General features: G+C 43.2%; 1 protein-coding gene across 2 annotated transcripts in view; it reads right to left on the reverse strand.

Moving 5' to 3' along the window:
- The window catches only part of ACAN (aggrecan), a 123,293-nt gene that overhangs the window by 63,862 nt on the left and 33,854 nt on the right, over window positions 1-25,577 (reverse strand). For both annotated transcript variants that reach the window (XM_040414168.1, XM_040414167.1), the window contains exon 2: window positions 24-100. In XM_040414168.1, the coding sequence (XP_040270102.1) occupies window positions 24-93 (70 nt within the window). In that variant the 5' untranslated portion in view covers window positions 94-100. The remainder of the gene's footprint in view (window positions 1-23; window positions 101-25,577) is intronic.

A 25,577-nucleotide genomic window follows, 5' to 3' on the forward strand; every position in this document is an offset into this window, starting at 1 on the left:
AATATGGATTTTGAAATACTCACCTGAAAGCTCCTCTGATATTGCTGCAGCGATGACACGCAAACACACGAACACTAATAATAAAGTGGTCATAGTTTTCCTGTCAAAGTAAAAGAACAAAGATTAAGTCATATAAAAAATAAATGAAAAGAGGCAAACAATGGCGTTTCTGTTCGTGCATGCACTACTTTTTTGCGATGCGGATGGTCGGATGCGGATTACGGACCCCATTCAAGTGAATGGGTCCTGCCTCCGCCTACGGTGGCCCTACAGTTGGTGCCCGTGCATTGCGGACCACGATTTACAGTCCACAGCAAGGGCCCGGCCTGTTTGTGTGCATGAGCCCTAAGGCTGAAAAGTGAGATGAGACCTAGATTATGGCACATTTACTATCTGCGACAATTGGAAATGTCTCAAAAAAGTCACCAGAAATTAGCCACCTGCACCAGGAAGCCCGCTGGTGTTTTTTTAAGTCATACAGCACAATGCAGTTGCACCAAATACATGAAAACTGTGCACCATTTCATGAATTTGGTGCAACCACACAACGCAAAACCAGACTTAAAAGTGACTTGAAAACAATCTCAAATGATAAATGCCCCCCTGTGTGTTTATTTCTTTATGTTAACAATATATAGATGTAAGTTAGGGCTCATGCACACGACCATATGTATTTTGCAATCCGCAAAACACGGATTAGTAAAAAAACGGATGACGTCCGTGTGCATTCCGTATTTTGCGGAACGGAACTGCTGGTCCCTAATAGAACAGTCCTATCCTTGTCAGACAATATTAGGACATGTTCTATTTTTTTGCGGACAGACATACGGAACCGGAATGTACATGGAGTCAGTTGTAATGAACTGTTCAGCATAAGGTCTGCAAAAAAAAATGAATGACACGGAAAGAAAATACTATTGTGTGCATGAGCCCTTAGTGAGAGACAGAAGGGAGGATGACAGTAGGATCCCAAGGCTGGTTTGTAGTCTGTTAAATTGGAAATACATAGTTCTGCACAGGAACTGGGGACTGTATGAAGCTCTAAATCATACTTTCAACAGTCATTTAAAATACACTGCGGGCAATAGAAGAAGGGCTCTCTAGCATGTGTCTGCAAGAAACTTTGATTAAATAGCTGGAAATATGCCCTAAAATGTGCTTTTTCTATTTCTGCATTATAACATGGAACTGGAATATGCTAAAAGCATTTAAAATCTTTATCTAATGCAAATAATGAAGAAAACAGCTGGATTCTTTCAAGAGTAAGATGCCCATGATGAAAATCAGACTCTTAGAATTGTAAATGAATAAATCCAGTACAAAAGTTCAACAACAAACAGTAGTCAAGACACATGCAGCATGCAGTTTTATTATCATCCCAGAAGACATGAACAATGAGATATGCAGTAACCCATAGCAACCAATCAGCAATGAATTGATGAAATGAAATGACATTGATATGTATGGCTAATAACCTCAACTCTTGGTAAACGTATCCATGATTTAAAAACATGCAATAAATCCTCCTGCCTTAACAGTTCTAAAACGGATTCCTTTAACATCTTCGTGAAAACCAGCATCAGCAATTGATGATGCATTACATTGAGCACATCACAGAACAGTTTGAAAGGAAGAGAAATGAAAATGAAAGATCTGGAAATTAAACTGGGGAATCGAATAAACCAATACATTTAAGGGGAATTTCACACTTGCGGCAGAGGATTCCGGCAGGCGGTTCTGTCACCAGAACTGCCTGCCGGATCCGCCAATCCGGATGCAAACTAATGGCATTAGTCAGACGGATCCGGATGCGGATCCGTCTGACAAACGGATTGAAAAACCGGATCCGTCTCTCCGGTGTCATCCGGAAAAACGGATCCGGTATAATTTTTTTTTGCATTTTTAAAGGTCTGTGCATGCGCAGACCGGAAAGCCAAGTCCGTTTTGCTGGAACACTTAATGCCGGCATTCCGGCAAGTGATCAGTATTTTTGGCCGGGCGAGAAAACTGCAGCATGCGTCAAAAAACGTAAGAGGGACTGAACTGATGCATCCTGAACGGATTGCTCTCCATTCAGAATGTATTAGGATAAAACTGATCAGCCCCTAGGACAGAACTCAATACCGGAAAACAAAAACGCTAGTGTGAAAGTACCCTAATTTTACAGTCCCCAATTCTCAGCATAGGCAGCCAACAATAACAGCACAAATCCTAAATCACCTTGTCGATATTTCATTAGGGTTTTATGGATGACATTTTTAAAACATGTGAATGTAGGAGTATTTCTAAGTCTAGGTATTGTATTGTGTGTTGTATCTACTTACTGTTTATATCTGCTTTATTAACTTATTTATACTATAAAGGTATGGTTGAAAAGTTATTCTCCTCCCTCCCTTCCCGGTAAATTCCCATATTTTGTTACAGAGCGATTGCTGAGCAACAGCACAATCTTAGAACAGACGACTACTTCATGGGGTCGTCACCTTGTGTGTTACCAGAGAATATAAAATGGATTATAAAAGCAGGTAAATAGGCATAAAAATGTTAATAATAATTTCTTTGTATATTATAATGTAGATTGAGACAAAATATTCTTTATTATGCACAATTGTTATCTTACTAAAAGCTTGCAAATTAAAAAGAAAAAAATCTTTTGATTATAGGGGCTACGCAATATAATTAAAAATCTCGGAGAAGCTCTCCAATTGCCTAAAATAAAAAATCATGTTATACTCACCCCTTCCTTCAGCGCCATTCTCTGCTGTGCTGGTCCAGTCCTCCTGCCGCTGACTGTTTACTTACTGCAGCAGTGGTGTGCTCGTATATAGTGTTGATCACGAATATTCAAATTGCGAATTTTAATCGCAAATATCGGCACTTCGAGAATTCGCGAATATTTAGAATATCGCTAAATATATTCGTAATCGCGAATATTCAATTTTTTTTAAAATACCAGTTCATGCGAATTTTATGAGAATTTTCGCAATCAAGAAAATAATGCCTGGAGATCATGAATTCGTGAATTCTCAAATATATGGCGAATATTCGCCCAAATATTCGCGAAATATCGCGAATTCGAATATTGCCCCTGCCGCTCATCACTACTCGTATACGAAACTGCTGCAGCCAATCACTGTCTTGTATACACTTGCATATCCGTGTGAATATGGAAATTAATGGAGCAGTGGTCTGACATGCGTATTACCTCACCATTCAGAGAGGAAATCCTCATTCTTAGGATTACAAGGCTTTCAGCGGTCATACCCCACTATTTATCACCTATCCTGTAGATAGTTGATGATATTTGTGGGATACCTTATTTAAATGGTAGCGGTAAGAGAACGGTTAAACCTACTGTCTTGTAAGCTGACTGTCTCTGTTCTACGCTAGTCAACTGTAATTCAAAAACTTCAAACACACTTTCAGCACATTCTGTATATTGTTATGTATATGATCACAGCCATAGCTTAATTAAATTACAAGTTGAATCTGTTCTGTTCACTTTTATGATGCTTTTTACAGGCTGGACCCATGTGGTGAACATACTTACCAGATCCCTGCCAATGGGTTCAATTGCCGCCTTTGTCCCTCCAGCTCTGCAGATCCTGGGTCTCCGAGCACCAACATCTGGTTTAACACAGGCACATGACTGCTGCAGCCAATGATTGGTTGCAGCGGTGATGAGTCACGCATGCGGCATGTCACTGGGTCACGTGCAGCATGGATGACACATCACCTCTGCAGCCACTAATTGAACTGGATGTTGACGCAAGGAGATCTGGAGGCCAGAATCAAGTATGATCACCACTGTGGGTCCGGTCTGTAAAAAGCATCATAAATGTGAACAACCCCTTCAGAGGGACTTTCTATCATTTCTTTTAATCACATGTTGACAGCTTATATTTGAAAAGTCAATGTCATTAAAAAGATGGTGAAGGGTTTCTGGATATAATATTTTTTAAGTCAGTCTATGTATTCTACTCCCTATCCTGGTTCATTAATTTCCTCTTTGTTTGGACTTGTAGAACGGCAAACAGCATCATTTGACTCTCATTCAGACCATTCACTGTGGCCAGAGAGAACCGCCATGTAGTGACTCAATTAGCATATCACATCTTTCAGTAATTAATGCAATTTTCCTCTGTGGACATCTTTATCTAAGTCTATCAAGAGAACAATAGAACTGCCACACTTTTGTCTTAATTCTACACCTAGTATTATAATGAGGATTACATTTCAGATCTTCCAAACTGACAATGGATTATTTATCTCTGTAGGAGACTAATGTCTAGTGTCTCTCAAACTAGTCTTAGTAAGAACAGAAGATCCAACCAATTTATTAAGAGGCACATCCCTCTTCATAAATATGTCTCATCTTCTGCTTTTCCTATGCCAGAACAGAAATCTACCCCAACTAGGAGCTGGAGGAGATGGAGTAATATGCACCACTGCTCAGGCACACATGTTGGTAAATGAGTCAGGCCGCAGAGTTTCCACTAGTTGGCTACCTCCTCCTGCCCACACCCCACCCACTTTTAGTAAAAGTGGCGAGAGTGTTGGAAATAGCTAAAAAGTTGCATGTTTTGTCACAAAACGGCACTTGTGACAAAATTTTTGACTTTTGTATGCCAAGAAACTGGCACGGAATGTTAGTACATTGAGTTTTAAAAAAATACCCCTTTCTGATGGAAGTTTTAGACTGCGTTACCACATTCAGGTTTTTTAATTCAGTTTTTGAAGCCAAAGCTAGGAATGGGTCATAAACGGAGGAAAGGAAAGACATTTTTATTTTAAGTCCTCTTCTGGCATTGGCTTCAAATGCTGCATTAAAAACCTGATCCATGCGGAATCCTAGACTTATGGTGTCAGTATATCAGCAAATGTAAAAAGAAAAAAAAACATTTAAAGTTAAATATTTTTCTTCCATTAGCAAATGACAGCTTTCAAAAGTAGAAGAAGTCATTGGGGGGATTTCAAATTCCTCACTTCACGCACACACCTAGGTTCTGTTTTGCCAAGATGTCGGCACCAGATGGGCACTATATTACTTCTAAGAGAGAGCACCTCATTGATACCACTTTTAACGAGACATTCCCACAGCCTTGTTTTCATGTAGATTCAGTGTGAAAAAACTTCATACAAAATTGGAGGCACACAGCGCTACAGGATGGGTCCATACATTTGTATTGATTCTGTATTATGCATCTGTACGAGGATGAATTATACATAATACAATGGCACGCATGAGGCCATGGGCTTCCTTCACACAGTGTTTTTAGTAGCTTTTGAAAACTTGCATAATAAACACTACAGTTTAGTCTTTATATGTTGGTAAATGAGTCAGGCCGCAGAGTTTCCACTAGTTGGCTACCTCCTCCTGCCCACACCCCACCCACTTTAAGGAAAAGTGGTGAAGATGTTGGAAATAGCTAAAAAGTTGTCACACTTGTTACAAAATTAGTGACTTTTGTATGCCAACAAACTGGCATAGAATGTTATATATGTTTACTGGCCGGAACATGGGCGATTTGTTGCTTGTCCAAAAGAACCCTAAGACTACATTCACACAACCGTATGTGTATTGCGGTCCGCAAAACACTGATCTGCCAAAAGTATGCATGACATCCTTTTTGCATCCATATGGCATCCGTTTTTTTTTCTGCGGATCCATTGTAACAATTGTATTTATTTTATGCATTTTATATAGCGCTACTATATTCCGCAGCGCTTTACAGACAACAATGCCTATCCTTGTCTGCAAAATGGAAAAGAATAGGACATGCTCTATATTTTTTGTGGGACTATGGAACGGACATACGGATGCGGACAGAACATGGTGTGCTGTCTGCATTTTTTGCGGACCCATTAAAATGAATGGGTCCTCATCCAATTCGCCCAAAAATTGAAATTTTCTGGATGTCTGTCTTGATTTAGACAATTTCCAATACTGCAATACTGTATAGTTTAGCTAGTGTTGAGCGAATCGAACTCCACAAATTCAATCAGAATTTCAGGGAAAATTTGTTTTCGCTGCAAAGCCGAATTTCCTTCAGATAACAAATCAATTTTACCTGAAATGGTGTACATGTTCATGGTATCTGATAGCAATAATCCGGTATAAAATGAAAAAATCATACTTACCTTATCCATTTGAGCGTGAAGAGCCGGACGCCACTTTCTTGATTGAAGATCTCAAACGAAATCCCGTGCACAATGACGTATGACATCACCACGCCAGCTGACGTATGATGTCATCACGGGCTGCGCAAGATTTCACACTAGATCTTCTATCAAAATGGCAGTGGCTGACTCTTCTCGGTCAAATGGATGAGGGTAAGCAATCATGTATGAACGCAGCATCTGAGGGGTACAATGATGGGGGCAGCACAATCGCAGCTCCCTGTCATTGCAGCCACTAAAGTGAATTTTTTTTTTTTTATTCCGCGAAGCAGCCGAATCAAATTTTCCAATACTTCGCTCATCTCTAATTTTAGCATAACGTTTTCAAGTATTTGTGAACATCCATAATGAATTGATATACCATTTGAATATGAATTCAGTCACCAAAATCTCCAGTGTTATTGGCAGACATATTTTAAAGTTCTATTCTACTTAAAATGTCAGAAATTCTGATTTAGGTCTAATGTAAACAATATTTTACAGTCTGCAAAATGTGTATCCATAAAATACGGGTGACGTCTGTGTGATGTCCATTTTGCGCAGACCCAATGGGTTTGTGAATCGCATTTTGTGACCAAGATTATTACATTTGTGTGTGCTTTCCGCAGCTGTATGTCCATTCTGAAAAAATATAAAACATCTATACTTGGCCACAAAATGTGGACCATGGACCAAAGCCAAGGGGTCCGCTAAAAAAGTGGAGGCAACACGAGCATCATCCATATTTTGTAGATCCACATTTTATAGACCACAAAATACATACAGTCATGTGCATGAGGTTTTTAAGTTGAAGGTCCCTGTTAAATGAAAATAATGGTTCCATAGGATAAAAAAAATTAAAAAGAATTGTCTCCTTAGCCCTACACAGACAATAACTGTAGAACATCAGCCTTCAGGTGTCAGAACGCCAAAAACAACCCCTTAGACCTCCGTTTCCTTGAGCCCTATGAGTGTCACATAAGAAGGCAGGGCGATATTGGTGGTTCACTATGGTCACACCAGATCTTTTTAAATGTTCTAGACCTAAATGACGTCATACTAAAAAGTACAATATACTGTATGTCTATTTTCTGACCCCTAAAAACCTAGAAAGCCTGTAAAACCGATTTATTTAATCAAAGATCAAGTAAAAACTTTTCTAAGTGAAAAATGTGTAGAGAAAATGAATTTCATATTTTTGCAGCTGTAGAGCAAAGAAAATTGTGCTCTGTGTGTTCCAAAGCAAGCCTCTCAAAGAGAAGCACTGTGTACATTTGATCTTGGCATCCTGTGTGCCAGAATAAGTTTAGCTGGCTGCCTCAAACAATGCCGCCTTTTGAAATTCACTCAGGACGAGACAAGGCGATGTAGGGTAAATCAATGATTACCACTAAGCTCTCGCAATTGCACTTTTCTGTTTATTTTTAGCAGAGCGTCTCTCAATAATAGAACATATTTGTACTCGTAGTATTCTTCCAGGGTGCTTGTAAATATATATATATATATATATATATATATATATTCTGTCTTTTTAATCACGACCTAAAAGATTTTGGAGTAACTGAAAATAATTCTTACAAAAACACAACTGTGCCTGTCTCATATTACTGAAGTCCAAAACTGTCTACAACCAAAACTGTCTTTGTTGCCCATAGCAACAAATCAGCGCTCACCTTTCATTACTTAAACTGCTCTGGTAAAGCTGCGCTGTGATTGGTTGCTATGGGCAACAAAGACAGTTTTCTTTTAATCAGTTATGATAAATTTGCCCCAAAGTGCTTATTTGCAGATACAGGTGAAACTCGAAAAATTTGAATATTGTGCAAAGTTCATTTATTTCAGTAATACAACTTAAAAGGTGAAACTAACATATGAGATAGACTCATTACATACAAAGCGAGATATTTCAAGCCTTTATTTGTTATAATTTGGATGATTATGGCTTACAGCTTATGAAAACTCCAAAGTCACAATCTCAGGTCCCCTTTGCTCAGGGGGTATGGATTAACCACCTCCGGACCGCCTAACGCAGGATCGCGTTCCGGAGGTGGCAGCGCTGCGCAGAGTCACGCATATACGCGTCATCTCGCGAGACGCGAGATTTCGCTCCAAGCCGGCCCGCGCATGCGCATCGCGGGCCGGCAAAATTAAAAGAAGTATTTCGTCACCAGCCTGCCAGCAACGATCATTGGCTGGCAGGCTGGCGATTTTCAAAAAATCCAATCCAAAGTCATATAACAGATCATATTAGTAAATATGATCTGTTATATGGCTTGTCTGCTCCTGTGCTGGTCCTTTTCGTCGGTTGGATCCAGCACAGGAGCAGACTGAACTGTGAGTAGCACCAACACTACACCTTAGCCCCAGATCACCCACCTGCACCCCAATTAACCCTTTGATCACCCCTTTGATCGCCCCTGTCAATCACTAGTGAAAGGAAAAAAAGTGATCAGTGTAAACTGTCACTTTTTTTTTTTCACTGGTATTGACTGTTAGGTTTTAGGGATAGTTTAGGCCCCTTGGTTAGGTAGTTAGCGTCAGTTAGCGACCAGCCCACCGCACCGCAGTCACTTTTATTCGCTGTTTAGCGTATCGCTAATCAGCATTTGTACTTTTATAGTATCTGTAAGTGATCAAAACTGATCACGGTCAGATCTATAATAGTATTAGTGTCACCTTAGCTCGCCCTCCACCCAAAACGCAGTGTTTGCCCGATCAGGCCTGATCGGTCGCCCACACGTGCGTTCACCCACGCCCGCCCCACCGCAGTGACAAAAAATATATATTTTTTGATCACTGCACATTCTTTTTACACGCACTGCGGCGATAAAAAAATCAGTTTTGATATTTTTTATCAACCGCAGCAGCCTCCGGTACTTCGCTAGCCTCCCCTTTGTAAGACAGGTTTGCTTTTTTTCTTGGGTAGTCTCAGGGAATACCCCTAAATTTAGTAGTCCAAAATGTCAAACAGGGGGTATTCTTCTGAAGAGGCCTACAGGATTCTGACCCAGTCGGATGAGGAATGGGAACCCTCATCTGACGAATCTAGCGGGTCAGAATATGAACCTGTAGAAAGCAGTGGCTCTCTGACCCAAAGTTCGGACGAGGAGGTGGAGGTCCCTGATAGCACCAGGCGTACCAGGCCCCGTGTCGCTAGACCACAGGTTACGCAGGATCCGCTTCAAGAGCAGCAGAGTGGGGCTGTTGCTGCCGGATCACGTGGTGAGGCATACACCAGCAGCGCAGCCCTTCCTGGACCTAGTACCAGCACTGCCGTACAACATGGTGAAGTAGCGAGCACCAGAAGGGCAGTTGAAGCTGGTACGGTGGCACGTGCAATAGTTACCCCGTCGCAGCCACCGCACAGACAGGCCCGTAAAGCCCCTAGAGTCCCTGAGGTGCTGGCAAATCCTGATTGGCAGTCACCAACTTCAGCCGCACCAGTAGTTCCCCCTTTCACCGCCCAGTCTGGAGTTCGGGTTGAGACGGCTCAAATCGGTTCGGCCCTGGGATTTTTTGAGCTGTTCTTGACTGCGGAGCTCTTGGACTTAGTTGTGGCAGAGACAAACCGGTATGCCACACAATTTATAACCGCAAACCCGGGAAGCTATTATGCCCAGCCTTTCCGGTGGAAACCAGTCCAAGTTTCTGAACTTAAAATTTTTCTGGGCCTTCTCCTCAACATGGGCCTGACAAAAAAGCATGAATTGCGGTCATATTGGTCAACGCACCCAATTCATCACATGCCCATGTTCTCTGCTGCTATGTCCAGGACACGATTTGAGACCATCCTCCGTTTTCTGCATTTTAGCGACAACACCACCTCCCGTCCCAGAGGCCACCCTGCTTTTGACCGGCTCCACAAAATTCGGCCCCTCATAGACCATTTCAACCTGAAATTTGCAGATTTGTATACCCCTGAGCAAAACATCTGCGTAGACGAGTCCCTAATACATTTTACCGGGCGCCTTGGCTTCAAACAATACATCCCAAGCAAGCGTGCCCGGTATGGGGTCAAATTGTATAAGCTCTGTGAAAGGGCCACAGGCTATACCCACAAATTTCGGATCTATGAGGGAAAAGATCAGACCCTGGAGCTGGTCGGTTGCCCTGACTACCTGGGGAGCAGTGGGAAGACAGTCTGGGACTTGGTGTCACCCTTATTTGGCAAGGGGTACCATCTTTATGTGGACAATTTCTACACAAGTGTGGCCCTCTTTAGGCATTTGTTTCTAGAACGGATTTGCGCCTGTGGCACCGCGCGAACTAGTCGCGTGGGCTTCCCCCAACGGCTTGTAACCACCCGTCTTGCAAGGGGGCAGAGGGCTGCCTTGTGTAACGAAGAACTGCTCGCGGTGAAATGGAGAGACAAGCGTGACGTTTACATGCTCTCCTCCATTCACGCAGACACGACAATCCAAATTGAGCGAGCAACCCGTGTCATTGAAAAGCCCCTCTGTGTCCACGACTATAATGCGCTCATGGGAGGGGTGGACTTCAATGACCAGATGTTGTCTCCGTATTTAGTTTCCCGCAGAACCAGACGCTGGTATAAGAAGGTGTCTGTATATTTGATTCAATTGGCGCTGTACAATAGTTTTGTTCTCTACAGTAAGGCTGGGAGAACACGATCCTTCCTCAAATTCCAGGAAGAGATCATCGAGAACCTCCTGTATCCAGAAGGTTCCGTGGCCCCATCCACCAGTGTAGTTAGCCGTCTACACGAGCGACATTTCCCCAGTGTCGTTCCTGGTACCTCAACCCAACCGTCACCCCGAAAAAGATGTCGTGTCTGTAGCAGGAGTGGAATAAGGCGTGACACCCGCTATTTCTGTCCTGACTGTGCTGACCACCCTGCCCTATGCTATGGAGAGTGTTTCCGGAAGTACCACACACAGGTACACCTAGCATAGGGATCACATCTCACCAGGACAGGCACACAGGGCTATTAGGGCCCATTCACTCACAGCTGCTGCAAACCTCTCCTTTCACCTGGGATAAAGTGCATAACGTACTTCGCCACATCTTTGGGCGATTTTCGCTTTGCACATTGTCCCATGGGGAAGGAGAGGTAAAAAAAACTAAACAAAAAAAAAATTACCGGTAAGTAAAAAAGTTAAAAACGTTAATAAAAGTTAATATGTTCTGTTCTAAAGTTAATAAAGTTATTGCTTTGTGGCCTGGTTTTTTCTTTTTTGTTTTGTTTTTTTTACCTTTCAGGTGGACCAACCGATCGACTAGCTGCAGCACTGATGTGCATTCGGACAGAAGCATTGCGCTGCTGTCAGATTACACGCAAGTCGGTGTATGCGGCGCTGCAAGACGAGATTTCTCCTCTGCAGTAAAAGATACGTTTGCCGAGGCATATGAGCTGAGGAGGTGGCGGTGTTCATATACTTTGGCAAACACTTTGTATATATAAAAAAAAAAATCCCGGCAATGATTTATTCATCCACATCGATTGATGTGAATGGAGAAATCGGGTTTGCCAGGGCATACGAGCTAAGTGGGCATGGATGTTGGGCGGAGCTCCTATGTCCTGGCAGACGCCTTTCCCCTCCTTTTTCTTTTTTTGGCAGAGATTTTTTCATCCACATTGATCGATGCGAATGAAGAAATCTGTGCCGTTCATTTTTTTCTTTCAGCCCAGCGGCTGAACGGAAAAAAAAAATCTCATTACCTGTATGCTCAATATAAGGAGAATAGCAGAAACTCCTAATGCTGGGCATACATGTAATGATTGCGGAGACCCTCAAATGCCAGGGCAGTACAAACACCCCACAAATAACACCATTTTGGAAAGAAGACACCCCAAGGTATTCGCTGAGGGGCATATTGAGTCCATGAAAGATTGAAATTTTTGTCCCAAGTTAGCGGAAAGGGAGACTTTGTGAGAACAAAATCAAAAAAATCAATTTCCGCTAACTTGTGCCAAAAATTTTTTTTTTCAATGAACTCGCCATGCCCCTCATTGAATACCTTGGGGTGTCTTATTTCCAAAATGGGGTCACATGTGGGGTATTTATACTGCCCTGGCATTTTAGGGGCCCCAAAGCGTGTGAAGAAGTCTGGTATCCAAAGGTCTAAAAATGCCCTCCTAAAAGGAATTTGGGCCCCTTTGCCCACCTAGGCTGCAAAAAAGTGTCACACATGTGGTATCTCCGTATTCAGTAGAAGTTGGTGAATGTGTTTTGGGGTGTCATTTTACATATACCCATGCTGGGTGAGATAAATATCTTGGTCAAATGCCAACTTTGTATAAAAAAATGGGAAAAGTTGTCTTTTGCCAAGATATTTCTCTCACCCAGCATGGGTATATGTAAAATGACACCACAAAACACATTCCCCAACTTCTCCCGAGTACGGCGATACCAGATGTGTGACACTTTTTTGCAGCCTAGGTGGGCAAAGGGGCCCACATTCCAAAGAGCACCTTTCGGATTTCACAGGTCATTTACCTACTTACCACACATTAGGGCCCCTGGAAAATGCCAGGGCAGTATAACTACCCCACAAGTGACCCTATTTTGGAAAGAAGACACCCCAAGGTATTCCGTGAGGGGCATGGCGAGTTCCTAGAATTTTTTATTTTTTGTCACAAGTTAGTGGAAAATGATGATTTTTTTTTTTTTTTTTTTTTACATACAAAGTCTCATATTCCACTAACTTGTGACAAAAAATAAAAACTTCCATGAACTCACTATGCCCATCAGCGAATACCTTGGGGTCTCTTCTTTCCAAAATGGGGTCACTTGTGGGGTAGTTATACTGCCCTGGCATTCTAGGGGCCCAAATGTGTGGTAAGGAGTTTGAAATCAAATTCTGTAAAAAATGACGAGTGAAATCCGAAAGGTGCTCTTTGGAATATGGGCCCCTTTGCCCACCTAGGCTGCAAAAAAGTGTCACACATCTGGTATCTCCGTATTCAGTAGAAGTTGGGGAATGTGTTTTGGGGTGTCTTTTTACATATACCCATGCTGGGTGAGATAAATATCTTGGTCAAATGCCAACTTTGTATAAAAAAATGGGAAAAGTTGTCTTTTGCCAAGATATTTCTCTCACCCAGCATGGGTATATGTAAAATGACACCCCAAAACACATTCCCCAACTTCTACTGAATACGGAGATACCAGATGTGTGACACTTTTTTGCAGCCTAGGTGGGCAAAGGGGCCCATATTCCAAAGAGCACCTTTCGGATTTCACTCGTCATTTTTTACAGAATTTGATTTCAAACTCCTTACCACACATTTGGGCCCCTAGAATGCCAGGGCAGTATAACTACCCCACAAGTGACCCCATTTTGGAAAGAAGAGACCCCAAGGTATTCGCTGATGGGCATGGCGAGTTCATGGAAGTTTTTATTTTTTGTCACAAGTTAGTGGAATATGAGACTTTGTATGAAAAAAAAAAAAAAAAAAAAAATCATCATTTTCCACTAACTTGTGACAAAAAATAAAAAATTCTAGGAACTCGCCATACCCCTCACGGAATACCTTGGGGTGTCTTCTTTCCAAAATGGGGTCACTTGTGGGGTAGTTATACTGCCCTGGCATTCTAGGGGCCCAAATGTGTGGTAAGGAGTTTGAAATCAAATTCTGTAAAAAATGACGAGTGAAATCCGAAAGGTGCTCTTTGGAATATGGGCCCCTTTGCCCACCTAGGCTGCAAAAAAGTGTCACACATCTGGTATCGCCGTACTCAGTAGAAGTTGGGGAATGTGTTTTGGGGTGTCATTTTACATATACCCATGCTGGGTGAGAGAAATATCTTGGCAAAAGACAACTTTTCCCATTTTTTTATACAAAGTTGGCATTTGACCAAGATATTTATCTCACCCAGCATGGGTATATGTAAAAAGACACCCCAAAACACATTCCCCAACTTCTACTGAATACGGAGATACCAGATGTGTGACACTTTTTTGCAGCCTAAGTGGGCAAAGGGGCCCATATTCCAAAGAGCCCCTTTCGGATTTCACTCGTCATTTTTTACAGAATTTGATTTCAAACTCCTTACCACACATTTGGGCCCCTAGAATGCCAGGGCAGTATAACTACCCCACAAGTGACCCCATTTTGGAAAGAAGACACCCCAAGGTATTCCGTGAGGGGCATGGCGAGTTCCTAGAATTTTTTATTTTTTGTCACAAGTTAGTGGAAAATGATGATTTTTTTTTTTTTTTTTTTTTCATACAAAGTCTCATATTCCACTAACTTGTGACAAAAAATAAAAACTTCCATGAACTCGCCATGCCCATCAGTGAATACCTTGGGGTCTCTTCTTTCCAAAATGGGGTCACTTGTGGGGTAGTTATACTGCCCTGGCATTCTAGGGGCCCAAATGTGTGGTAAGGAGTTTGAAATCAAATTCTGTAAAAAATGACGAGTGAAATCCGAAAGGTGCTCTTTGGAATATGGGCCCCTTTGCCCACCTAGGCTGCAAAAAAGTGTCACACATCTGGTATCTCCGTATTCAGTAGAAGTTGGGGAATGTATTTTGGGGTGTCATTTTACATATACCCATGCTGGGTGGGAGAAATATCTTGGCAAAAGACAACTTTTCCCATTTTTTTATACAAAGTTGGCATTTGACCAAGATATTTCTCTCACCCAGCATTTTTTGTACCATAGTTTGTAAACGCTATAACTTTTACCCAAACCATTTTTTTTTACCCAAACATTTTTTTTTTATCAAAGACATGTAGAACAATAAATTTAGAGCAAAATTTATATATGGATCTTGTTTTTTTTTGCAAAATTTTACAACTGAAAGTGAAAAATGTCATTTTTTTGCAAAAAAATCGTTAAATTTCGATTAATAACAAAAAAAGTAAAAATGTCAGCAGCAATGAAATACCACCAAATGAAAGCTCTATTAGTGAGAAGAAAAGGAGGTAAAATTCATTTGGGTGGTAAGTTGCATGACCGAGCAATAAATGGTGAAAGTAGTGTAGGTCAGAAGTGTAAAAAGTGGCCTGGTCTTTCAGGGTGTTTAAGCACTGGGGGCTGAGGTGGTTAATTAGCTGACTAGAGTGTGACACTTTGAGCCTAGAATATTATACCTTTTCACAATATTTTAATTTAAAATATTAATGCAACTCCTTTTAAGTTGTATTACTGAAATAAATGAACTTTTGCACAATATTCTAATTTTTGGAGTTTCACCTATGTATCCATGAATGGCAGTGAAGTGCTAATTTTATGTTTTTTTATGAGGTAAAATATTTGTAAAATAATTTTTTTCTACAGAATGAATCAATCCTTACAGTAGGTCTAAATACACATAGGAGGAGATTTATCAAATTGGTGTAAAGTAAAACTTGCTTAGCTGCCCATAGCAACCAATCAAATTCCACCTTTCATTTATTACAGCTCCTTTGGAAAATGAGAGGTGGAATCTGATCGGTTGCTATGGGCAACTAAGCCAGTTTTACTTTACACCAGTTTGATAAATCCCCCCCACACATACAGATGTTCCTAAAAGAAGACAAACTAAGGCTGAAGTAAAGAGGTCAAAATATAAGGTTTATAGTAATAAGATCTGTTTTCTCTTCCCTTTGCTAGAACAATATGACACTGGTAGCCATTTTAAGGATATAAATTACAGTGTTTGGCCACCTAGTCAAAGCAATGGAAGAATCTCTCTTCTCTCCATGTCTATATCATTCTTGGGCAGAGATCCGTAACTACAGTTCCCCTACCTGTGTAGATTTCAGTCTTCTTTTATGCCTGAAAACTGGCTTAAAAGAAGATAAATATGCTGGGCCCCTGCCCCTTCCAGACTTTTTTGGGGTGTTTTTATTTTCCTTTTAATTTATTTATTTGATCTAACAATATGTCAGACAGAGAAGTGACAGGCCCTGCACAGTGGAGTGGCAGAGGCCTAAATGTTTCTGGCGCAGGCACAGGTCGCAGCAGAGTAAGGGGGCGTGGCAGCAGGAGTCGCAGAGAGAGGCCTGAGCTCCCGATGTCATCTAGTCGTCGTGTATTTACCAGCAACCCAGAAGTTCTTGAATGGTTGACCCGGTCATCCACTTCGTCCCAAATGACATCAGACACCCCCAGCCAAGAGTCGGTGGGTTCGTCAGACACAACCCTTAATTAGCTTGGTCCGGGAGCAGGCCCTGTGCCCTCACCTGTCCTCAACCTGCCTCTGTCCTTTTCTGTTCCATCAGCCAGACAAGTATTATATGCTGTGGGCTCAGCTCCACTATACAGCGAGGACGACCTACTAGAGGACAGTCAGCAGCTACTGCCCAGCCAAGATCTGGAGGAGACATCTGCCGCTAGGCGGGCAAGTAGTGATGAGGAGACTGGGGTGGGAAGTGCTGTTGCGAGCGGTCAGGCTCCGGACCCAGAGACCATTGAGGATAGGGTGGCCAGACGTCCGGTTTTAGGCCGGACAGTCCGGTTTTTAGACTTATGGTCCTCTGTCCTGCGCAAGGCCAGGACGGATGGCCAGAAGTACTCCTTTTTTGTGGTTAAGCTGACAGCTGGTGGCCTCCGGCACAGACATGGTCACTTTAAGTATCCCGACAGGAGGCTGCACGTCCAGATCACAGTGTGCTGTATTGTGACATCACAACGTCATCAGCGCTGCAGCTGCTGCCCGCAGCATTGGCCAATTCTGTTTTTTACAGGAGGGAACAGAAGAGCGTGGGACGTGGAGAGACCGCGGGTGCCACCACTGCCATACTTGCCCAGTCTCTATCTACAGAGTCTGTACAGACTACAGTACAGTGTACACACAGTCACTCTCAGACACTTACCTGACTGTTGAAACCACCCTCGCCAGCCAGCCAGGTCCAGGCAGCAGCATTCTCAGGCACTCAGCTCAGCCAGCCTCCCTCGACTCAGCCATCCGCCAGCCCCTGCTGAGCCCAGCCTGCCTCCAGCGTTCAGGCTGCTTTCAGCAAGTCGATTCAGCCTGAGCCAGCACAGCAGCCAACCCACACAGACAGTCCACTAGGAATTAGGCCGAGGTATTACTACTAGTTACAATCTGGCTTTGGTATCTTCTGTATATGATTATGTTTATGAGCTGGTATAAGTTATACATCTGTCCTTTTCTGGTACCAGAAGATGTATAACTTATACTAGCTGTACATATACAATTATATACAGAAGATACCCAGGTTATACCAGCATGGTCCATATCACTACTATATATGCAAGAAGATGTTATACCGTATAACATATTCTTGAACATAGTGATATGGAGCATGCTGGTTTAACCTGGTCATCTCCTGTATATAATTATATATGTACAGCCGGTATAAGTTATACATCTTCTTGTATATGGTAATATGGAGCATGCTGGTATAACATAGGTATTTCCTGTATACTATATTTATATATGTACAGCTGGTATAACCTGGTTATCTCCTGTATATATCATTATATATTTACAGCTCGTATAAGTTATACATCTTCATGTATACAGTGATATGGAGCATGCTGGAATAACCTGGGTATCTTTTGTATATAATTATATATGTACTGCTGGTATAAGTTATACATCTTCTTGTATATAGTGATATGGAGCATCCTGGTATAAACAAGGTATCTCCTGTATATAATAATATATGTACAACTGGTATAAGTTATACATCTTCGTGTATATACTGATATGGACCATGGTGGTATAACCTGGGGATCTCCTATATATAATTATATATGTACAGCTGGTATAAGTTTTACAGCTTCTTGTATATAGTGATATGGACCATGCTGGTATAACCTGGGTATCTCCTGTATATAATAATATATGTACAGCTGGTATAAGCTATACATCTTCGTGTATATATTGATATGGACCATGCTGGTATAACCTGAGTATCTCCTGTATATAATAATATATGTACAGCTGGTATAAGTCATCCATCTTCGTGTATATAGAGATATGGACCATGCTAGTATAACCTGGGTATCTCCTGTATATAATAATATATGTACAGCTGGTATAAGTTATACATCTTCGTGTATACAGTGATATGGAGCCTGCTGGTAGAATGTTTGTATTCAATTCATAATAGTATCTGTATAATGTAGTATTGTGCATGCTGTAATATTGAACTATTGCGCGCCACTGTCCCTGGTACAATGTCCTCCTTTTCATCGTGTTATGTCCTCCTTTTTGGGGTTCTGCAAGTGGCCACCCTAGTTGAGGAGGACATTAGTGACATGCAGACAGTACTCGATGATGATGATGCAGCTGATCGCACTTGGGAGCCGGGTGAATTAGGGGCTCCATCATCATTGGGAGAAGAGGGTGGCTGCTTGCCCGTGAGGCAGCGGCGGAGCCAGCAAGTCGCTAGCGTGGCCGGGAGTCAGCAGGGTGGCAGCAGTGGGAGGTCGGGAGCCAAACATGCCCGGGGTAGACCACCCCCTTCACAGGAGCCTACCTGCCAAGAAAGTAGTGGTGCAGGGGTTCATGGAAGCAGCTGCAGTAGCAGTTAGTCAGTGCGGAGTGTTGGGGGTAAAATCACCTACTCGGTGGTGTAGAGAAGACAGTTTTTTGTTAAGCCGCACATGGCAATTTGTAGAATCTGTGGGCAGAAGGTGAAGCGTGGCCAGTGTGCCAATGTTGGCACTACGGCCCTGAGTCAACATATGCAGCCTCACTATAAAGTGGCCTGGGAGAACCGTGGCTCCAATGTGGTGGTCCAGCCTGCCACAGCAACCACTGCATCACGCAGTGGCACGCACCCGATTTCATGCAATCAAGGCTCCACCACCTCAGCCGAAGTGAGCTGTCTGTCCTTCCCATCATCTGCTGGTCCTGATGTTCTTGCTCCTCCTCCTACTCCTCGTCAGTCATTCCGTCAGCAACCATTCACCAAAGCGATTGCCAAGAGAGAACAGTATGCGTGCACTCATCCAATGGCGCAGAAGCTGAATGTGCTCCTGGCCAAGTTGCTGATGCTGCTGTCCCTCCCTTTCCAGAGAATTGATGGCTTGTGCCGAGCCGAGGTGGAGAGTCCCAAGCCGTCATATATTTGCCAAAAAGGCAGTACCAGCCCTGCACAGGTATGTAGAACAGAAGGTGGGCCAGTTCTTGAGCCTGTCGGTGTCTGCCAAAGTGCATAGCAGCGCCGATGTGTGGAGCTGTAACTATGGTCAGGGACAATACATGTCCTTTATGGCCCACTGGGTGAATGTGGTTCCTGCACAGCCACACCAGCAACTTGGCCAGGTGATGGCATGTCCGCCTCCACGTTCTCACGCCGTTGGTCCTGCGACAATGTCCACCTCTGCCTCATCATCCTCCACAGTGTCCTCAGCCTCCACTGCAGGGACAATTCACAGTGCCCCTACAGCATAACACATGTGCAGGGCACGGCAGTCAGTGTCACGCTGTTCTACACCTCGTTTGCCTTGGCGAACAGAGTTACACAGGAGAGGGACTGCTACGTGTCCTTCATGAAGAAATCAAATTCTGGCTTTCTCTACGACAACTCAAAATCGGAACCATGGTGAACAATAAGGGGAAGAATCGGCGCTGCGTTAAAGAGGGCTGAGCCATGCGCCCTGCATGGCACACGTGTTCAATCCGGTTGTCAAGCGGTTCCTGAAGTCTTCCACCCATCTGCAAGACATCCTAAAAATGGCCAGGAAACTTTGCATGCACTTCAGCCACTCGTACACCACAAAGCACACCCTCCTTGAGCTGCAGCGGCAGAACGGCATCCCCCAACATAGGCTGATATGCGACGTTCCCACCCATTGGAATTCCACCCTCCATATGTTGGACCGACTATACGAACAGAGAAAGGCCATAAACGATATCTTGAAGCAGACAGGTGTACTCCCCTGTGTAACTTCGATTTCAACCAGTGGCAGCTCATGTGTGACACCTGCCATTTGCTCAGTCCCTTTGAGTAGGCCACGTTATTTTTTAGTCGCCAGGACTACGGGATGAATGATGTCATGTCCTGGAACAGATGCTGGTAAATCTGGCTAGTCAGGGGACTGGAGACGTTGTGCCTAGATTTCATGGCCACATGAGCCCTGTGGGGGCTGAACTGGAGGAGGAGGAGGACATTGAAGCACAAGCAATGGATAGCGAAATGAGTGTTTTTTATACACAGGTGACAGGAGAGGAGGAGCAGTATGCAGTGGAGATGGAGGCAGTGAGTCCCTCCAAATTACTTGCACAAATGGCCCGATGCATGCTCAGTTGGCTGCTGCCTATCTGCACCATCGTCCATCCTCTCGCAGGTATGACCCGGGGGCCCTCTGTGCTCACGTTCCTATGCCATGGCTGCTGTGGCAGGGTGAAGGGGGGTAGGAGCAATTTCCAGCTCCATCAGCAGCAACTTGAGTCTAGAGTCACTGATGAGCAGCTTTCTTCACCCGCCTAGTGAAGAAACTACTCAACAATAGCAGCAGCAGCTAGACCTGGAGCAGGACCTGAACCAGCAGGCGGTGGCATACTTGGACAGCACCCTGCCACCCCACATTGAAGATCCGCTGGACTACTTGACAGCCAAACTGGATTTGTGGCCACAATTGGCAGAGTTTGCCCTGGAAAAGCTGTCCTGCTCGCCAGTAGTGTGGCATCAGAGCGGGTGTTTAGTGCGGCGGGGGCCATAGTTACCCCAAGAAGAACTCGCCTGTCTACACAAAATGTGGATAGACTGACCTTTGTCAAGATGAATCAGGTGTGGATCAGTCAGGATTTCCACCCACCAATGCCTGATGCTTCAGACTAGATCATCCATGGTGCCACACCAACACTTTGACAAAAGAGACTGGTTTCTTCTAGCTACCTGCCTCAGCTACTATTCTGATGCTGCCACCCGCCTGATGCCACACATCTGATGCCAAGTGCTCCTTCTTTCACCCACCATCTTCAGCTGGTACTGGTATTGCCACCCACCTCCCTACTCTGTCACCGGGTCACTCTGTGGTCTCCTGATGCTGCTGCCACCTCCACACTATGTCACCTTGCCACTCTGTGGTCTCCTGATGCTGCTGCCACCTCCACACTATGTCGCTTGCCACTCTGTGGTCTCCTGATGCTGGTGCTACCTCAACACTATGTTACCTTGCCACTCTGTGGCCTCCTGATGCTCCTACTGCCACCTCCACACTGTCATTGTGCCACCCTGTGGCCTCCTCCTGATGCTGCTGCCTCCACCTCCACACTCTGTCATTGTGTCACTCTGTGGCCTCCTAATGATGCTTCTGCCACTTCAATACTCTGTCATTGTATTACCCTGTGGCCTCCTCCTGATACTGCTGCCACCTCCACACTGTCATTGTGCCAACCTGTGACCTCCTCCTGATGCTGCTGCTGCCGCCACCTCTGCACTCTGTCATTGTGCCACTCTGTAGTCTCCTCATGCTGCTGCTGCCACCTCCACACTGTCATTGTGCCAACCTGTAACCTCCTCCTGATGCTGCTGCTGCTGCCACCTCCACACTCTGTCATTGTGCCACTCTGTGGCCTCCTGATGCTGCTGCCACTTCCACACTGTCATTGTGCCATCCTGTGACCTCCTCCTGATGCTGCTGCCACCTCCACCATCTGTCATTGTGCCACTTTGTGGCCTCCTGATGCTGCTGCTGCCATCTCCACACTGTCATTGTGCAGCTCTGTGGCCTCCTCCTGATGTAGCTGCCACCTCCACACTGTAATTGTGACACTCTATGGCCTCCTCCTTAAGCTGCTGCCACCTCCAGACTCTTTCATTGGGTCACTCTTAAGGAGAGGATTGTGGAACATCTAAAATCCCATGGATTAAAAGATGAAAAACTGTATGGGTTTACTTCAGGGAGATCATGTCAAACTAATCTTATAGATTTTTTTGATTGGGTGACTAAAATAATAGATGGCGGAGGTGCAGTAGACATAGCTTATCTAGACTTTAGTAAAGCTTTTGATACTGTCCCACATAGAAGGCCTATCAATAAATAGCAGTCTTTGTGCTTGGACTCCCATACTGTTGAATGGATTAGGCAGTGGCTGAGGGACAGACAACAGAGGGTTGTAGTCAATGGAGTATATTCAGACCATGGTCTTGTTACCAGTGGGGTACCTCAGTGATCTGTTCTGGGACACATATTGTTTAATATCTTTATCAATTGCAGAAGACCTCGATGGTAAGGTGTGTCTTTTTGCTGATGACACAAAGATTTGTAACAGGGTTGATGTTCCTGGGGGAATACACCAAATGGAAAAGGATTTAGGAAAACTAGAGGAATGGTCAAAAATCTGGCAACTAAAATTTAATGCTGATAAGTGCGAGATAATGCACCTGGGGCGTAAAAACCCAAGAGCAGAATATAAAATCAGTGATACAGTCCTAACCTCAGTTTCTGAGGAAAGGGATTTAGGGGTCATTATTTCAGAAGACTTAAAGGTAGGCAGACAATGTCATAGAGCAGCAGGAAATGCTAGCAGAATGCTTGGGTGTATAGGGAGAGGAATTACCAGTAGAAAGAGGGAGGTGCTCATGCCGCTCTACAGAGCACTAGTGAGAGCTCATTTGGAGTATTGTGCTCAGTACTGGAGACCATATCTCCAGAAGGATATTGATACTTTGGAGAGAGTTCAGAGAAGAGCTACTAAACTAGTACATGGATTGCAGGATAAAACTTACCAGGAAAGATTAAAGGACCTTAACATGTATAGCTTGGAAGAAAGACGAGACAGAGGGGATATGATAGAAACTTTTAAATACATAAAGGGAATCAACAACGTAAAAGAGGAGAGAATATTTAAAAGAAGAAAAACTGCTACAAGATGACATAGTTTTAATTTAGAGGGGCAAAGGTTTAAAAGTAGTATCAGGAAGTATTACTTTACTGAGAGAGTAGTGGATGCATGGAATAGCCTTCCTGCAGAAGTGGTAGCTGCAAATACAGTGAATGAGTTTAAGCATGCATGGGATAGGCATAAGGCCATCCTTCATATAAGATAGGGCCAGGGGCTATTCATAGTATTCAGTATATTTGGCAGACTAGATGGGCCAAATGGTTCTTATCGCCGACACATTCTATGTTTCTATGATTCTATGTCTCCTCATGCTGCTTCCACCTCACCACTATGTCATAGGACCACTCTGTGGACTTCTCATGCTGTTCCCACCCTCCCCACTTCATGACTGGGCCACTATTTTGCCTTTCGGCCTGGCTGACATCATCATTTATTTAACCCTTCTTCTGATCTGTCGGGAAAAATGAGACGCACAACAGATCCTGTCTATGTAACAGCTGTAAGGATGACAGGACATGGTCCCTATTTTGTATCAGAATTGGCTTATGATTTGGTAGCCAAAAGCAGGAGTGGGTACAAAACACAGAAGACATGTAAATATTCCATTCACGTGTCATCTCTGTTTTGGATTTAATCCTGTTTTTTTTTGCTTTAGAAATACTGATGGATTACTGACCAAATGCTGACCAAGTGAAGGTGGATGCTCAACAGACATGATCAGTTTTTTGGGGGTTATTGTTCTGACGGATCAGAGAAAGAGCAAAATAATCAGTGACGTCAACACAAAATAATTACTGCTGACACCCTCTCCACTCTGTCGGTGGGGGGGCTCTACTTGTATAAGCGTTTAATAGAACAGGTTCTGTAGACATATATGTGGAATCAGCTGACGACGGTGTAAAAGGAGTGCGCTTCTTTTTTATGCTAACATCAACCTGTAAGGCTGAGTTTACGCTTGAGTTATTTGGTCAGTTTTGGCCCCATAACTGCCCAAATAAGTGAAGTGTGCAGTGATTCTAAAAGCGACGCCTGTCATCTGCATGTCATACTGACTCACAGTATTGTTTCACTACCACAGCAGACTCCCTATGCTTTTTACTGCAAGGCACAGTGTTCTACACTACTTTAAAGGCTCTCTGCAGCCAGGAAATAGCCGCTTTTAACGCGATTCGCCACAAATAAATTCGTATCGAACCAAATTTTTTTTTTAATTCGGCGAACCAGCAGAATCAAACTTTTGAGAAATTCGCACATCTCTAATTACAATGCCTTGAAAAAGTATTCATACCCCTTGAACTTTTGCACATTTTTTCACGTTACTCACAAACTTAAATGTATTTTATTGGGATTTTATGTGAAGTGAAAAGAAAATGTTACATGGTTTTCAAAATTTTTAATAAATGAAAATCTGGAAAGTGTGGTGTGCAGTTGTATTTAGCCCCCCCCCCCTTCATACTCTGATACCCCTAAATAAAATCCAATTGCCTTCAGAGTCACCTAATTACTAAATAAAGTCCATCTGTGTGTAATTTATTCATAGTATAAAGTACAGCTTTTCTGTGAAGGCCTCAGAGGTTTGTTAGAGAACATTAGCGTCATGAAAACCAAGGAATACACCAGAAAGGTCCGGGATAAAGTTGTAGAGAAGTTTAAAGCAGGGTTAGGTTATAAAAAAAATATCCTAAGCTTTAAACATCTCACAGAGCACTGTTCAATCCATCATCTGAAAATGGAAGGAGTTTGGCACAACTGCAAACCTACCAAGACATGGCCATCCACCTTAAACTGACAGCCTAGGCAAGGAAAACACTAATTAGAGAAGCAGCAAAGAAGAGTGGCAAGAAGAAAGCCATTTTTGAATGCAAGCCATAAGAAGTCCCATTTGAAGTTTGCCACAAGTCATGTAGGGGACACAGAAAACATGTGGAAGAAGATGCTCTGGTCAGGTGAGACCAAAGTTAAACTTTGTGGCCTAAATGCAAAATGCCATGTGTGGCGGAAAACGAAAAATGCACATCATACTGAACACACAATCCTCACTGTGAAACATGGTGGTGGCAGCATCATGCTGTGGGGATGCTTTTCTTCAGCAGGGACAGGAAAGCTGGTCAGAGTTGATGGGAAGATGGATGGAGCTGAATACAGGGCAATCCTGGAGGAAGTCCTGGTAGAGACTGCAAAAGACTTGAGACTAGGGCAGAGGTTCACCTTCAAGCAGGTCAACGACCCTAAACATTCAGCTAGAGCTACAATGGAATGGTTTAGATCAAAGCATATTCATGTGTTAGAATGGGCCAGTCAAAGCCAAGACTTAAACCCCCTTGAGAATCTGTGGCAAGACTTGAAAATTGTTGTTCACAGATGCTCTCCATCCAATCTGAATGAGCTTCTGCTATTTTGCAAAGAAGAATGGGCAAAAATTTCAGCCTCTAGTTATGCAAAGCTGGTAGATACATACTTCAAAAGACTTGTATCTGTAATTGCAGTGAAAGATGGTCCCACAAAGTATTGACTAGGGGGGCTGAATACAAATGCACGCCACACATTCCAGATTTTTATTAATAAAAATTTTTGAAAGCCATGTATCATTTTCTTTTTACTTTACACATACTTGCTACATATGTTGGTCTATCGCATAAAATTCCAATAAAATACATTTATGTTTGTGGGTGTAATGTGAAAAAATTTGAAAAA

Source organism: Bufo bufo, chromosome 1 (assembly GCF_905171765.1).
Source record: "Bufo bufo chromosome 1, aBufBuf1.1, whole genome shotgun sequence".
Taxonomy (NCBI): Eukaryota; Metazoa; Chordata; class Amphibia; order Anura; family Bufonidae; genus Bufo; species Bufo bufo.